Genomic DNA, 17,170 nt, shown 5'->3' with positions numbered 1-17,170 from the left:
GACTGAAGCATATCCCCTCCCCCAGGTTATCAGCGGGGCTGGGCCCTGCCAGGTTCTGTCTGGTAACTGGCGGTAATAAACTTGGGCATGAGGAAGAGGTTCCGACTGTCTGAAATGCCTTTCCACAGGTGTGGCTTGCTGCCCTGGGCGAGCAAATTTAAATGATTAATGGTGAAGAGTACTTTGGCTTCAGTTTGTTGGATAAGTCCTTGATTGGGGAGGCCACCTATTCCCTTTTCTTTAGTTTGTTTGGCCAAAATCTCCTTGAAGGTGCGGTTGGCCCGCTCAACGATCGTTAGCAACACTAAAGGCATTAAGAACACATAACACAAAGTGGAGACAGGAAGGGCGAAAGGGAAAACGATTAACATGGGGAGCCGGCTTCGGCTGCATCATTAGTACACGTCAATGTAATGGTCTGAGCCTCCCGTGAGGGCAGGCGGACCGTCCAGGGATTGTGGGTATGCATACTTAATTTCTGCGAAACATTGAACTTTAAAGGTTATTATACTGAAACCAACACATTGCGAAAGAGCGCAAATCTCACAAACAGGAGTTCTTGAGACGAAGGCAGGAAGAGGTTTAGTTGTGAAGGTAAAGTTACTTACCATGGCTGTAAAGGCTAAATCAAAAGGCTGTTCTTCTGACCGAATTGAAACCAGGCATGCGTGGCATGGCTTTGGCTCGAAAACTGCTCCTTAAGGGGTGGCTTCGGCCAGAGACGCCGGTCGCGGCTTTCTTTTTTGTTAGCCTGGGGTCCTTAATAGATTTAGAAGTGATGATAGTGCTTAAATTACAATGAGCCGCTCCCGGGCGGCTCTTTTAACCTAGGGCCCCGAAAGGGGGCCCGGTTTTTAATCCGGGGGGGCCAGCCAGCCAACTGGCCCTCACACCTTTGGATGTTAAAAGATAGAATTCACCTGAAAGGTCTAGCACCAAGACCTGATATGCTGTGGGAATAAGATTGGGGTTAGGAAGACCACACTGCAAGGGGCCCATGGGTTGAATGCACGCATTTACTGCTCTCAAGTTCTGGAGGAGTCGCCAGCGACCACTCTTTTTCTTGATGACAAAAACGGGCGTGTTCCATGGTGAGGTGGAAATTTCTATGTGGCCGGCTGCAAGTTGTTCCTCTACCAGTTGGTGCATGGCGGTCAGTTTCTCTCTGGGCAGCGGCCATTGCTCTACCCAAACAGGGGTTTCTGTGAGCCATGTGAGAGGAAGGGCGGTGGGCATGGCTTTATCCATCCCAGACTAAGGTAGTTTTGACCTGGATCATAAGATCTCTTCCCCACAAGTTCACGTGGATGTCCAAAATGACGGGGCGGACCGTGAGCTGCCGCGCAAGTCCGGGGCTGCTGACCGTGAGCAGGCGGACGCTCGGTCTCGCGGTCTGCTTTCCCCCACCCCCCAAACACGAGGGCAGGCCTCGGCTGGCCACTGATCAGGCCGATCAGGCCAGTCAGCTGCTCTGATGACGGTCACATCTGCGCCCGTGTCCACCAACCCCCGAAAAAGGCACTCCTCGATGGTGAGCTCCAAGTAGGGACGAGAGCTACCAATGGGTGTTTCCACCGCTGCCATGGTGGTTCCGGCTGCGCTGCATTGGTTACCTGGGCTAGTGGCCTTTATTGAATTGGAAGCTGGCAGCGCGTGGGGCAAGAGGATCAGCTGGGTGCAGCTGATTCCGCCGGGGAACTCCTGTGGGATGTTTGTCCACACCTAGATGTGAATGGCTCCCTGGTGTGTGGAGTCAATGACCCCTGGAATAACAAACAATCCCTGCTCAGCGGCTGAGGCCTTAGGCAAAACCAACCCAATGTCCTCGGGGGGAATTGGATCGCTGTATTGAGTAGGAGTGATTAAGATCTCATGAGGAAATTTGAGGGAAAGGGGTTGAAGACAAGTAAGAGAAATGCTGGCTGAGAGAGATCGTTCTGGCTTTTGCGATGCAGGTCTCGGGTCCTGGGGCTGTTTTAATACCCCCCCTGTTTGTTCCTGGGCCAGGGAGAGGCCCGGATTCGAGTTTCCCGACCTGCATTCGCTTCTCCAATGGAAGCCTTTCTGACACAAGGGACATTTTGTCTTGGGCTTGCCTTGGGGTCCTCGCCGTTTAGAGGCGGACCCTCCTCCGTCGGGGCGGTAAGCCCCCTGGAGAGACTCCTACAGTCCTTTCGAGGAAGTGTCCCTGCCCTACCGCGAATTGAAGCTTATTCTCCTTGGAGTTTTTTTGTTTCCAGACATGATTGCTGCGGCTAGGAGACTGGCTTGATGTGAGGGCGATCCGATGTCCTGGCAAGCTTTAAGCATGTTGGCCAAGTTACACCCGGATTTTTTTCCTAAACCTGTGATACGCCTCGGAGAGACACTTCGGCGGAGGCGCTTCTCCTTAGCTGCAAGTGCGTAACATGAGAAGTTCTGTTTGGGCCACATCGTTATCAACTTGTCTCCTAAGAGCTTTCTGGAGCCTGTTCAGGAATTCTGCGTAAGGCTCCTGAGGCTTTTGCCTGCTGTTAGAGAAGCTCTGAACTGGTCGTCCAGTATTAGGTACTTTCAGAAACGCTTTGTAAGCGCCTTCAGAGGCGGCCGTAAGGGTGAGCTCTGGTAGGACAATCTGTGCAAGAGGATTAGTGAAATCTCTGGCGCCATAGAGCTGCTCTGTGGTGTAGGCTCCGCCAGAGGCGGCTCCTCTAATTTGGCATTGTTGTCGGAATTCACTTTCCCAGACCACATATTGCGCTGGGTTCAAGAGCATGTGGAAGGTTGTTTTCCAGTCTTCTGGAACCATTAGGTGATTCCGCATGACTGCTTCCAGCATGCCTCTCACATAGGGGCTATTAATCCCCATGTCCCATATCGCTTTACGGAGCTCAGTGAGCACATTATAGCCTATCGGGCGATACTCAACAATTCTTCGGATGCCACCATTTCCATCATCATGATCAGTAAAGTGGACGGGGCATGCCGCTAAAATGTCGGCATTTTCTTCCGTCAGCGTCTCTTTCCTCTGTAGATCAGTGTTTATGCGTTCTGCAAGAGATTTGAAACGTGCACCATATCGTGGCGTTGACGGAGGCACGGTGGCTTCGGAAACAGAAGGAGGGAGCGGAGCGGAAGGCGGAGAATGAGGAGGAGGCGGACACGCCGCGAGAGTAGGAGCAGGAGAGTTTGAATCAGGCAAAGTAGCAGGCAAGGCAGGAGGAGGACAGGCATCAGATTTAGCAGCAGGAGAGTATTCCGTGGGTGAAATTGAGGGTGAAGGATCAGAAAGAGGGAGATCCTCGGCAAAGCGACCGAGGATTTGCTGACTGATGGCGGCAAAGCATTGCCACTATCTTTAAGAGTGCAATGTCAACATTAGCCCAAATAAACTCAAAAGGCATAGATGGGAGCGGGCAACTCTTAACAGAGAGCCAATATACCCATTAGAAGCCTCAAAGAACTGTTGGAAGTTGTTTGAACGTACTGGCATACTGAGGAAGACGCACGAAAAACGTTCTATACGCCCGAGACGTTTCACCTACAGAATTGAAATATGGACTATATGGAACTGAAGTTTTGTTTCTGAACAAAGAATTGAATGGACTAAGTGATTTTTTATGTTTAGTTATAAGAGTTGGAAGACTTATACTGTATCTTTAAGAACTTTGTCAGAGAAATAAGGAAATGTAAATACAAATAGAAGTGTTAAGTTGTTCAATTATATATAAGATTAGACACAGCCAGAGTGCAACGTGTGTATTTTTGAGTTTTTTTGGGCAAAGCATTGCCTCCACGTCAGTAGCAGTTGTACTGGGGCACGGGGCTCCTCGTGCAGGATCCGTCCGATACTTTCCCAGTCCTTAAGATTCAATGTCCCCCTCTCAGGGTACCATGGGCATTGCCTATCAATCTCCCCAACCAATTTGCGCAGATCCCTTCTCTTTACTGGGATTCTGGCACTTTTCATCAGTGCTTTCAGCTCACCGACGTGCTTGTTATAAGCAGTGCTTTGGCAAGCTCCCATACTTACCTCGTTCGTTGGACGAGAGAGGGTCCTAGAACGCGGGTCCAGGGATGTGCAGATCCGGCGGACGACAGTGCACCGTTGGGGCCTAATTCAGGTGACAGTAAGCAGGCGGCGGTTGGAGATTCCTGGGTTTTGGTACCAGCATGAAGTCGTTACGGGTGACGCAAGGAATAGGTGAGATGCAGCGATATCATCCGGTGGAGAGAAGCCAGTGGCGATATAGCATGATCCGTGGATCTGGCTACTCTGCCGAGCTGGCGGTCCCTGGCACCTTTTATTAGGGTTTTCGGGAAGGCGGGAGATCGGGAGAATGTTGCACAATACGTGAATCATAGGGGCTGTGTACGTGCGGGAGGAAACGCTCCTGTCTGGGCCTAATCCATACCTGGGGGTATGTACCTTTTGTCCCTTTGTCCAGGACATCTTGTGACCTGTGAGTCACGGGGGTCTTGTGACGGGTGAGGATGCTTGCCCAGAGGGCAACAGATGGCGCAGGCATTCCTGTGCTCTGTCTGAAGCTCTGCCGGGTTCGCAAGCTCACCCCTACACTGCAGAAGTTTGGGAGCCCTTCTGAGCTCCTTGGGCTGGATGATTCCCAAGGTGGGAGCCACCACAGAGAGAGTGCGTGAGCGGGCGGCTGCTGCTCTTTCTCATTTGTAGTAGGGTAACTTTAGAAGGCAGTGCAGAAGAAGAGAGGCTGCTCTACAGGGATGTGGTCCCAAGACCATTCAGGATTTTGTAGGTGAGAACTGGAAATCTGAAGTGACAAATGGCGTGTCAACAGAATGTGTATGATTAGTGTGTCCCAACTCATGCCTGATAGTAATTGGTCTGCAGTGTTTTGTGCAAAATGAAGTTTCCATGTTGTTTTTAAGGGCAGACCCATGTAGAGTGCATTATAGTACTCTAACATCTGAGTAACCACAGCCTAGATCTGGATAGCCAGAACATCCAGATCAAGGTAGGGGAGAATCCCAAAGCGGCAGAAAATGGTGGACGTGAGCTGACGTGAAAATTAAAGTAAGAGCTCTTAATTGTGGGGGGGGGGGTTGTTGGTAAAAGATCCGTTTTGGGCTGAAATGCTTTGTTTTGCCATGCTGTGCAGGAGAAAAAAGCCCAAATGGTTCTTTTTAAAACCTCTGCAAGATGTTTTATTTGTGTTGTTCAGAATGGGCCCTATCAGGAATGGAGAGAATTATATAACGTGTATATAACATTTTTCAAGCAGATACATTTGAGTAGGTAAACCTTGTCTTAAAAAGCATTTCATTAATTTCAAAAGAGAAAATATTCCATAAGTATTTTTTTAGTCCTCCCCCAAATGTTCAAATTTTCCCATCAGCAAAAATTGAAAAGAGGCTTTGGTGGAGAAAGCTTTGCCACAGTATGTTTTTCAAGACCTTCACATCTCTACAAAGGATAACCTTTAGGTCACACTTGATTTGGTTCACATATCATACAACACTCAGTTAAGCTAATGGTTATTGTGAATTATCAATCAAAATAGGATCTGAAATCATAGTTAGATCTTGACAACTAGACAGGGTGAGCCTAGTTAGTCTCTGGATGGGTATCACCAAGGAAGTCCTGGGTAGCCACACAGAGCAAACCTTCTTTGAATTTCTCTTAACTTGAAAACCTTACAGGGTTGCCAAAAGTTGTCTGTCACTTGCCACCACGCCTGCCATGGACACGGTCCTTAATCCAGTCCCGGCTTCACCAACTAACTAGACTTTAAATATGTGTGTATATTTGTGTATTTAAAATTTCAAAATGTGTAAAAATGTTGTTGATGCTACCATATTACATCTTACAATGAATGTAATCAGAATATGAAACATTGTAGCTACAGAAGCCCCAAAGCAAAGTACACTGTGGGATGGTCTGAACATCCTTTTCTGTGGGAATCCCTGTCCTTCTGTCAGGTTTTGTGAAAAGGTGATTTTTAAATTGTCAGTAGATGCAAAGGAAGCATCATGTGGTGTCCGGTCCCTGCGCACCACGGCAGAAGCCTCAGATAGAGAGCATGCAGAAGAGGAGGCTCTGGCTGGGCCATCAGGGACCCACAGCACTGCAGAAATCTGGGGTAGAAGAGGCTGTGGCTGGGTCATCAGAGGTCCAGCCAACTCAGGCAGACTGAGAGCCTGAGCCTACAGTAGTGGGCACAAGATCAGGGCCAGGGGCTCAAGCAACACCTGAGGAAGCATCACCTGGGATGGAAACTGCTACCCCAAATCTACTGCCATACCCCAGTTCTGTCCTTCCCCACCACCCGGTTGTTCAGTCAGGGGACAGCCTGTCAGCTCCTCACCCCCAGGGCCCCTTAACCCCGGGAACAATGATGGAGGCAGCTGTGAAGTCACCTACAGGAGTGGAGGCGCAGCAGCAGGTTTGCAGCTTTGGAGCAAGCAATGGGAAACAGGGAGTCCTTGCAGGAGCCAGGCTAAGGGGGCACAGCTGGGGGAGGGTGGCAATTAGGGGGAATGCCATTCTGTGTATAAGGCTGTAGGAATAGGGCTGCAGTGTGGCAGCAACGCTGCTTTGGGATTAGTGAGCCTTTGCTTGTGTTGATCCTGGCCTTGGACTAATGTTAGCTCTGTATTCTCCGCTGCTGCTTAAGGGGGCTTGTACAGTGACTCCAATAAACAGTGAAGTACCGGACTGCTATCTTGACTTCTGCTTGGCAGGGGTCTGGGCCATGGCAGGTGGTAAGACGCACTTTCCTTTAGGTTGGACATGTCTTACAAATGCCATCCTCAAGAGGATATCAGTTTCAGTGTGGTGCTTTGATACACATTGAATATCATGTTTGTGACATTATCTGAAGCACTGCTGGTCTGGGGCCTCCTGCATGACTAGCCTGTGACTCTCTGTCCTAAGTGCATGAACCCAAATGGGATGTTCAAAAGAACATGTTCTTTCTCAGGCTCACACATAATGCACAAAGAGTATTCTTCATGTTTCATCTGTTTTTCTTTTTCAGATTGTGGGGGCTGTGACTGTGAAATAAAGAACGGACAGTCTTTGGTGGCTTTGGACAAGCATTGGCACCTTACCTGTTTTAAGTGCAAGATCTGTGGCAAAGTTCTCAATGCTGAATACATCAGCAAGTAAGTTAAAGAATGAGAATTCAGCCAACACTTAAGACATGAATGTTATCAAAGGTATTTTTATCAAAAGGTGTGCATGGATTTACAGACCACAAGTACCTAAGTAGATGAAACCAGAAATCTGTGGGGTTGCAAAAATGCTAGCTTCCATATTTATTGGTCCTATGGCTTGCCCCTCCCCTCCCCCCTTTCAGGACCCAGCCTCAAATTGACTGAAGCATTATAACTTGCAAGCTGATGCACACCTACTGGAGAGTAGGTCCAATGGAGCTTATGGAAATTTCCTGATGAGTGTGCGCAGGATAGCACTAACTGCATCTGGAAATTGAGAATATCTGAATGTACATTAAGGAGACCTGAGTGACACCATGTGAAGTACAGCTTTTGGTAAATTTAAATAGCAGGTACTCTTCAGAGAATAGGCAAAATATACGTATATATGTGTACGTGTGTGTGTGTAATTATTAATTCAACTTATTACCCTGTTCTCCTTTCACAGTTGGCTCAGAGCAGTTTACAGTGTGTACTAAATGCAATAAAATTTACACCTACATAAAACATCCAATAGAACAATAAGTATAAAAAAATTTTTTTTTAAAAGTGTCAGGACTGAGTCTGTCAGTGCCGGACTGCTATCTTCCCCTCGGCATCCCGGACACAGTTCTTGTCAAAGGAAGGTGTGAACTGTTCTCAGGCTCGCAATGCTTTGTAGTGAATGCTTTGTAGTTTGTAGGGGGGAGCTGAAGCTGTTTGGCTTGGTGGGAGGAGGCAACGGGATATAGGTGGTGGGTTTGTGCAGGAATTGCCAGATTCCTCTTTTTTACAATGTTACCTAGTCTCCGAATTAAAGGCTTTAGAACAAATCTTCAGTTTCCGTGATTTCCAGATCCGAGGTTTGACATTAAGACATTTAACTATCAAGAGTGGAGCAAGACAAACACTCCCCCAACCCTATAACAACGTACAACTCTAAGTAATCTAGACAGAAAGGGGAGGAAAGAAGGGACACAGACCCCATTGCTGCCCTGAACTGTAGGCCTGATGGATCAGTTCAGTCTTGCAGGCCCTGCAGCATTGAGATCTGTCCCACAGGGCCTTAGTTTCATTTGACAGAGTGTTTCACCATGTGTATGTAGTCTGAAATTCTGTGGACAAAGGTTTCCCTCTTCGCTGAGTAATCACATCCGTCTGGGATTAGGGTTAAGGACCCAAAACTGTGAGGGAAACCCTTGTGCACTATGCACCCCTGGTGAAAGTCTCCCACCAGCACACAATTCATGCTACCTCATGGTGGAACAAGAAATGCTGTGGTGGACAGTTTTACAGAAAGGATTGGCCAGATTCACAGTGGGTGGGGCTGGTGGTGGTTGTTCACCACAAAAGGTTAACCTGCAAAATGGCAGCCCTACTGAGGCTGAGAAGAAACCAAGGAGTGAGAAGTACATAAACCTGACATGGCAGAACGAGGAATATGTCCACATACTTCTGAAAGTTTGATTTCTAGTCTGAAGGGAAGTGGGGAAGCTGCCTGCTGGATTGGATTCCACTGGAAATGGCTTTTTGTCTTAAATAAGTGCATAGCTGAGGCAGGAGCCTCTGCAATTTTATTTGCCTTGGCCGTTCCCTGGCTTGTTGTACAGTCTCCTCTGATGTCTTCCTTCAGTGTAGGACTTGCCAACAGATGAGATGGGGGTCCCAACAAACCCCTTTTCCTGTGGGTGATAAAAATGGAAATATGCACTTCTAAGATTGTGAGAGGGCAGGACCTTTATTTCACCCCCTGCCCATGTTTGTGTTCAGGATCATCTATCAAAAGTATATGAATCACAGTAGTAGCCCATCTGGCTGCAGACGTTTGGATTTGGCTGTTAAGCTTCTTGAAAAGGCAGCTGTCTGATCTGTTCACCAGATTTCTGTTACATCTTTCTCTAAGGAGCAGAAAAGAAGTTTTCTCCCCCTGCTCTCCCAGTAACTGACCAGGGAGGCCGAATCCTTCCTGCTCATCGTCTAACGCTAACTTCTACACAACTGCCTCTTCTAAATTCTTATCAGTTTGTGGGCAAGCCCCAGGGACCAGCCAAAACGACTCTGTGGTGACAAGATCTTTTCCCTTACATAATGACTATGTGGCTGGCTGTCATGTGGCCAAGTGGCTCCACTCCACTCATCTCTGTGAAGGTGCCCTGTTGCTCTTGCAGGGGACGTCTTGTGCTGCCTTCTCCAAGACTGCTGCTTTGGAACTGGGAAGGATCGAAAGCTGACACATTTATTTTGAAATCAGGAAACTGTGTCATGTATCTGGAGAGTTTTCATTATAACTGAAATTCAGTGCTGGGTCTGTTTTTTCTTCTTCTAGGGACGGTGTACCGTACTGTGAAATGGATTATCATGTTAAATTTGGAATAAGATGTGACAATTGTGAGAAATACATTATGGGAAGAATTCTGGAGGTAGGACACTTTTGCTCTCAGTCCTAAAAGAGAACGAGAGAGAATGGGGCATAAATTCATGAGAGTCAAGATTTGCTTTCTCGCTAGATGCCCAGGGGAGTGCTGTTTCTGGTACCCCTCAGAGCTCTGTGTGTTGCGAGGTCTCCTAGAGGATGCCTTTCTTGCTGCTGTGAGCAGACAGCCTGCAGGGCCCCAGGACGGCTGAGCTGGAGGTGCCGGGGATGTAGTGCAACTGAACATAGCCCTGTGCCCCACCTTCCCAGCCGTTCTTTTCGCCTAGCTCCGCTCCAGCTATGGAGGAACTCCCTTCAGGTTGCAGGTGGGCTCAGCAAACAGAATCTTTTTGTTTCTGTTTGGTTATTCGTGTTATTAAAACATTTCCTGCCTCTCCTCTTGGTTCAAGTCAGCTTATAATTGTAATTAGAACAACTCCAGCTAAAGCCAAAGATAAAATAATAAGCCCCCAATCCCCCTCTCTACTGTCCAACCCCCCTCAAAAGCCCTGGCAACAACCCCAACAGGATGGCCCTGCAGCACCTCCTGAAGATTTCCAGGGAGCCCCCCCCCCCCCCCAGAGTCAGAGGCACCGTGGAAGAGGCCCACGCCAGGCAGGGGTGGGATGGCCAAGAGACTGTAGTTGGCACACAGGGACACAGGGAAGGAGTCAGTCCTTTAAATGCATGGGCTACAGAGCACATAGGGCTTTAAAGGCCATAACCAGCACTTTACATTGAACTTGGAAACATACTGGCAGCCAGCGAAGATGCTCCAAAATGGACAGTCTGTGTGTCCCTGGTGGCTAGCCCTTGGCAATAGTTTGGGCTGCTGCATTCCTGACCGATTGTAGTTTCTAGGCTGCTTTCAAGGGCAGCCCCACCCCCCCATAGAGTGCAGCAGTAATCCAACCATGGGGTTACATAAGCACAGATCAGTGTGGCCAGATCAGGTGAGCCTAGATCAGTAGTGGCGAACCTTTGGCACTTCAGAGGTTATGGACTACAATTCCCAATTGGCCATGCTGGCAGGGGCTGATGGGAATTGCAGTCCATAACATCTGGAGTGCCAAAGGTTCGCCACCACGGGCCTAGATAATGAGAAAACGGGTGAATCAGATGCATTTCTATCCACAGAGTCAACCTTCTTTTCAAACAGTGAGGCATCCCCAAGCTCTTAACCTACTCTGAAAAAGCCAGCATCTACACCCTTCCCAACCTGCGTTACCTTGGCTTTGTGTAAATTCAGATTCTGCTGCCTTCACCACCTGACCACAAAGCCCTGGTTCAGAACCAAGACAGACTCATCTGGAGCGTAGATAATGATGTAGAAGCTACATGTCATCTGCATATTGTCTATGTATTATGACCACATATAGCCAGCAGTAATTTTGCTAGCTTCTGTCAGTATCCAATGATGTTTAAGTGAGTTAACTTAGCTGAAGGAATGTCCTATAGTTACAGAAGGACCATGTATATATTTTAGTATTTAGTATTTTAGTACCAGTGTCTATAATTGTGAGCAATAATGGGCAAATTTTGTATGCTGATTTTGTATGTTTATTTTATGCCAATAAAGGCTTGTGACTGACTGCATATTGGTAAAACCCAACCCCAAAGCTCCGAACAGTCTCATTCAGTGGACCCATCTATATATATATATCCATATATATAAAAACTAGCGGGGCCTGGCCACGCATTGCTGTGGCTTATTGTGGTGAAATGGGAAAGGAACAGTAGCAGCAAATCAATTGCAGAGGCCAGCAGTACATGCTCATGCAAACACGCAGCCTGATACTGCTCATGCTCATGCAAACACGCAGCCTGTCATTGGTGTATGTGCCTGCATTCCTGGGGCGGGGGGAATGGAAAGGCACCTCTCCCACACATCTAGGCTGGCTGGTCATGATCCTTTACCTGGGAGTAAGTTTGGTTGGGGGCAATGCGTGTCGCTTCTGAGGAAACCCTCTGAGGGGCGCAACGCAGCCATTCAAAGTATGTCACGGTTGCTGTACCGAGCTTACTCCTGAGTAATGCATGCCTGGTTTTCTTAACTGTAACCACAGTATTCAGGGAATCTAGGGTGCCTGGCCCCTCCCTCCCATCCTTGCATGTTGCCCCTCACTCTCTTCCCTCCCTCACGTCTCTTCCCTTGCATGCCACCCCTCCCTTCCCATTCCCTCCGCTAGGGTGGGTGGGTCATATCAAGATGCTGGGCCCCCTGCCTCCCCTCCCTTGTATGCCACCCCTCACTGTCTCCCCTCTCTCACTTCTCTTCCCTTGCATGCCTCCCCTCCATCCCTTCTGTCTCCCTCCCTCTCTTCCCTTGCATGCCACCCCTCCCTCTCCCTCCCTTCCCTCTCTCGTGTGTATGTGTGTGTATGTGTTTCACTTCCACTCGAGTTACTGCCTATATACTGTTCTCACTGCTCGTATCTGGCCATCTAAGTGAACATTCTAAGCAGCACGAACATTCCAAGGGTGACAGTTACACACAGGCAGCTGCATGTCCTTTACCAGGGAGCGCCAGGAAAAAGGCATTTTACCTGGGCCAGGTGTGAAATTTCAGGTATGTGACTATAGTGGCTGGGAATTTTCAGAGGAATTGGCCCAGCAGTTACTGAGTTATACTATCATCAACAAAAACACTGTTAGCTTTTTATATGTATAGATGGAACCATGCGTTTGTTGCTTCGAGAATAACCCCACACCTGCTGGCCCAAACGCTCTGAAAATTTCACAGACACTTACTCATTCCCCCGACTGTGTTCTTACGTACCTCCCGCTGTCAGACAACACACCTGAGCCAGGTAAAATATCTTTTTCCTGGCGCACCAGGCCATGAAGCTGCCTGTGTGTAACTGTCACCCTTAGAATGTATGAGCAGTGAAAACAGTACATAGGCAATAACTCGAGTGGACGTGAAACACATATACACGTTGCCATGTGAGATGTCAGGTAGGGTCCCCCCCCCCTCACACGCAGGTACCTTTCACTCTGTGCCTCATCCACTACTACCACACACCTACTCTCATACACATTCAGCGGAGGGAGAGGGAAGGGACGGAGGGGAAGGCATGCAAGGGAACAGAAGTTAGGGAGGGGAGAGAGTGAGGGGTGGCATGCAAGGGAGGGGAGGGAGCAGGCCCAGCATCTGGATATGACCCACCCACTCTAGCAAAGGGAAGGGGGAGGGAGGTAGGGGGAGGGATGCCATGCAAGGGAACAGAAGTGAGGGAGGATGCGGTCACACACATCAATGACATCGCACAGTATCAGCCTGCGCGTTTCCATGAGCACATACTGCTGGCCTCTGCAATTGATTTGCTCCTACTGTTCCTTTCCCATTTCACCACAATAAACCACAGCAACGCGTGGCCAGGCCCCGCTAGTATGCATATATATTTAAAGACCAAAGGTGAGAGAAGAGAATCTTACAGCACCTCACAAGAGGAATCCCAACCAGGACTCTTTGTATTTAGTCACACAGAAAAGAATGACACCAGAAAGGGGCTGTGCCCTTAATACCAACCCCCTATTCAAACCAGTGGGTAAGAATGTAGTAGACAGCTGCTGAGAGGTTGAACAGTATTAACAGGAAAGGTTGCCCCAGTGGCATAGCGGAAGGGGGGGGCTAGAGCTACTTCCTGAGGCTATCTGGGGGGCGCATTGCAGGACTGCCCCCCTCACAATTACACCCCACCCCCGAACTCCCCATGGAGTTTGGAACGGGCACAGTTGAACTGCAGCCAGCAGGGCTTGCCCCGCTTCCAGGCTCCCTGTGGAGTTTGGGAGCTTCACAGGCCCATTTGATTCTGGCCTCACCTCCCCCAGGTGCAGCTTTAAACTGCAGGCTTCAAGCTTTTATCCAAGCCTCACTGATGTCCAGATCAAACTGAGCAGCAGGGCTGACTGACTCTAGCTTTATACTGTTCTGGACTTTTGGGGGCAGGGCAAGCCCCCGCTGGCTGGCATTCAACTGTGCTCCTGCCCCAAACTCCACAGAAAGTTCAAAGGTTGGGGGCAGCTTGGAAGGGCAGCCCCCGGTGGGGGACAGCACTCAGGGTGAGCCCCAGCCACCATTTTCCACAGTTGAATCCCTGACCAAGATCACCCACCAGTGCAATCCCCACTCAGAGAGTATCTTTAGTATCTCCCTTTTCTGCCCTTTACTATCGCAAAAATTCAGAAATACCTCAAAGATCACAGCAGAAGAGCCTTTTACGTCATTGGTTCACTGGCTCAGATGGGCGGGGTGTGCTCCTGTTTGGTACGTTGACTGATGGGGGTCCTTACAATTTGCCTTACAAAAATGTAAGCTACTGACCCATTTAATTGATAACAGGCAACTTTAGAAGAGTTTGAAGAGTGCAATTAATTGTGGGAGCTATGTGAACAAAGGCCAGGTGGAATGGGCACTGAAGTGAGGAGATGAATTGGGTGAGATTGAGTTGAAAAAGTCAGCTGGGTGCACCCCAAGGAGAAAAGGGCAGCCCTTCAGACATGGGGGTCACAGGTGACGAAGGCCTTTATACCATTCTGGCAGACCCTCAGCCCACAGAGCATGATGCTTCGTAGATCTGTTGGTGGTTAAAGCGCCACAAAAACTCCTTTTTGTTAAAACTGTGGAAAATCATAGTTACTATAATGCTAAAATTGTTTTCCTTGGAGTGTTTGTTTAGGGGTATGGTTTGGTATTTGAAAATGTATAAAATTTACTATTCTAAGTGGAGTCTGTTGCTTCTGTGTACTATTCCTGGGGCATGAGGGGACTGTGGAGTCCTTCATGGTTCTCTGATACATTTTACATTTACTGAGCAGATAAAAATTCTATCAGAGGACTCTGTTAACTGTGAAGACATAACTGATCTGAATTAAGCAGTCCTGAGAATTCACTCTTACTGGAGACGGCGACTGCCTTTTGGGGCCAGTCCTGAGGTATTTTTTGCGAGGACCTTGGCAGCCGTCAAAACAGACCATGGACAGGATTTGCCAGGTGGTTGCAGTCCGTTCCTGAAATGCATAAGGTTGAATTGCCATGAGTTAGGGTGGCTGTTTAAGACATCAGCAAAGCCTTTGCTTTCTTGACATCTTTTTGAAGACCTGTCTGGGGCCTAGCAGCGCCATCAGCTGGTATTATCACAGTTGTGACCAATTTTGTCCTCCTTTTCTCCGCTTTTCCCCTCCCCAGGCAGGAGAAAAACACTATCACCCAACTTGTGCACGATGTATCAAGTGCCATCAGATGTTTACAGAAGGTGAAGAAATGTACCTTCAAGGTGAGGAGGGAGGTGGGGGTCTTCATTATTGGTCATGTTTGCTTGGGGGTGGGAAACCCAGCAAAATGTTTTGTAACTGGATTTTTCTTTGGTGCAGTTTTTGGTAAGCTCAGGATTAATTGAATAATTAAATAGCCTCCAGTGTAAGACAAGTAGAGTGAAATATAAACATGAAATTTGGGTTTCCCACGGTGCAGGATTTTATTTATTTATTTATAGGCCACCCTTCCCCGTCAATGAGCTCAGGGTGGCTTACAACAATTCTGACAAATAACAGTAAAATCAGTCACTAGCATAAAATACCTTCACATAACCATATTCCTTCGCCTTACTTAATAGGTGTCAGTCAGTCAGGAAGAAATAAAAATCGAAGAACAGATCAGCATCCAAAGTAAGGAAAGTAAGGAAGGAAAAGACAGGGCGGGGCAGGGGAAAGGGAGGCCGGCCCACTTGGAACCCGTTCCTGCTCTCAACCATGGGCCTGGCAGAAGACCTTTTCTTGCTCTGGCAGAGTGTGGCTGCTGTTCTTTTTCATTCCTAAATGCTGAATGGCTGTTGCATTCAGAGCCCTGGACAAGCTTAAACAATTCACTAGGACACCTGTGAGGACTCACAGAGAAGAGAAATCCCAGTTCCACCCTCCAGGCTTGCTTCCTTCAGCTTTGTGCCCTTCCCCACCCCAAATTCTCCACCTTCTTTTCTCCCCCCCCCCCCACCCGCTGCCTACTGCATGCTGTTGTGTTTTTGCACACTAGCTTAAGTTGCTCGGCAAACCCAAATGCCCCTTTGTCGTGCCCCTGGACTATTCAATAACGAGACTCTGTGTTCAGATGATTTCTTTATTATGAAACAGCACCAGGAACAAGCATTTAGGCTTCTATTGCCAGAACTGAGGCATAAGCTGTGAAGCGCCCTCCATTATACCCCATGTCATGCCCTGACATCACACAGCCCCACCCCTGACTACCAGTTCCCAAGGGGGGGGGACGGAATGGCACCCCTGAAGTCCCACAGTCCAGAGATTGTGCCTCCCCCGGGGTCAAAACAACCTCCGTCCCACACGACTGACAGAACTACAACAGCAGGTGTCAAATGGCTGATAAGGCAGTGCTCAGGAAGCAAAAGTACAGAGAGCGAGAAAGTACAGCCATAGTAATTCAGAGGGAGGCAGGAAGAGGAGAGAAAGAGGGTCCCACATCCTGGCTGGGGGGCATGGCAGGATCAAACCAGAAATGGGCTGATCACGACACCCCTGCTGTCAGGACTACAAGTCCTAACATGTAACAGTCCCCACGGGGGACCGCCGAAGCAGGAAGCTGCTACGAATGGGAACCAGAGGCGGGAGAAGGGATCGTAGCGATTGGGTGGCGCGTTGTTTTGAACTGGCCTTAAATGCTGGGACTGAGGGGAGATCCTCAGTTCCAGCACCCTGTAGCTAGGGCGACGCAATTCAATAAAGTTTCTCTGTTTAAATTAACTTTGTCTGAGTGTGTCCAGCCTTACATTGTGCTGGAACCCCACACTCTGTTCTACTGTAGGTCCAGAACTTCTGCTAGTATGGCTGGATCAGGAGAATACCTTCCACTTTTGGGGCTCTCCCCAGCAGGAAGGGGGATACCCACCAGACGCCCTACACCAGATCAAGTGGGTGAAAAAACCCTCACTGGGAGTCTTGGACAGGAGTCAGCACTGTCCGGGCGGACGTAACGGAAGACCATGCCCGTTTGACGACACTCCTGACGGAATCCCAAGTGACGACGAGAGGGCCGAATTGCGAGGCAGAAAAGCAATGCTGCGCATACAAAGCTCTGCAAAATCGTATGGCCGAAGTCACCATGGAACAGGACGAACTAAAGACCGATCTCTCAGATCTGCAGCAACAGGTGGCAATCCTGATGGCCGAGAGAGAGAGAGAGAGAGAGAGAGAGAGAGAGAGAGAGCAAGCCATGAAACCTCCCTAGTGGTCGAGACAGCGGCAGAGAACGACGTGAATGGAGAGCTTCGAACCGAACTACGCTCCCTACGGAGACAGCTGAGCAACCTAACCACCCCCAGACTCTGAGCACAACTGGATGAACTGCACTGCCCTGCCGACATGAACCAGTGCCTTTGTCCAGACCCCAGAAGAGCTTCAAGGTGGACTTCAATGGGAACCCTGATGAGCTTGCCTTTTTCCTCATCCAGGTGGGCTCGTACATGGAGGTCCACAGCGATGCTTTTCACACGGACCGGGAACGTGTTTTTGAGGTGGGAACCCAACTCTGTGGCGAAGCCGCTAATTGGCTGTTTGGACTGGTAGAGGAGGACAGCCCAGAGATGTATGATCTAG

At 48.8% G+C, this 17,170-nt stretch overlaps 1 protein-coding gene across 7 annotated transcripts in view; it reads left to right on the top strand.

Annotated features, from left to right (window-relative positions):
• Positions 1-17,170, top strand: part of ABLIM2 (actin binding LIM protein family member 2) — a 139,415-nt gene that overhangs the window by 18,021 nt on the left and 104,224 nt on the right. For all 7 annotated transcript variants that reach the window (XR_007245639.1, XM_048509728.1, XM_048509727.1 and 4 more), the window contains exons 5-7: positions 6,993-7,119; positions 9,476-9,569; positions 14,754-14,841. Coding sequence is in view for 6 of the 7 variants with exons in the window: in XM_048509728.1 (XP_048365685.1) it covers positions 6,993-7,119; positions 9,476-9,569; positions 14,754-14,841 (309 nt within the window). In the remaining variant the exon portion in view is untranslated. The remainder of the gene's footprint in view (positions 1-6,992; positions 7,120-9,475; positions 9,570-14,753; positions 14,842-17,170) is intronic.

Source organism: Sphaerodactylus townsendi, linkage group LG10 (assembly GCF_021028975.2).
Source record: "Sphaerodactylus townsendi isolate TG3544 linkage group LG10, MPM_Stown_v2.3, whole genome shotgun sequence".
Classification (NCBI taxonomy): Eukaryota; Metazoa; Chordata; class Lepidosauria; order Squamata; family Sphaerodactylidae; genus Sphaerodactylus; species Sphaerodactylus townsendi.
This window is presented reverse-complemented; position numbering and strand designations above follow the sequence as displayed.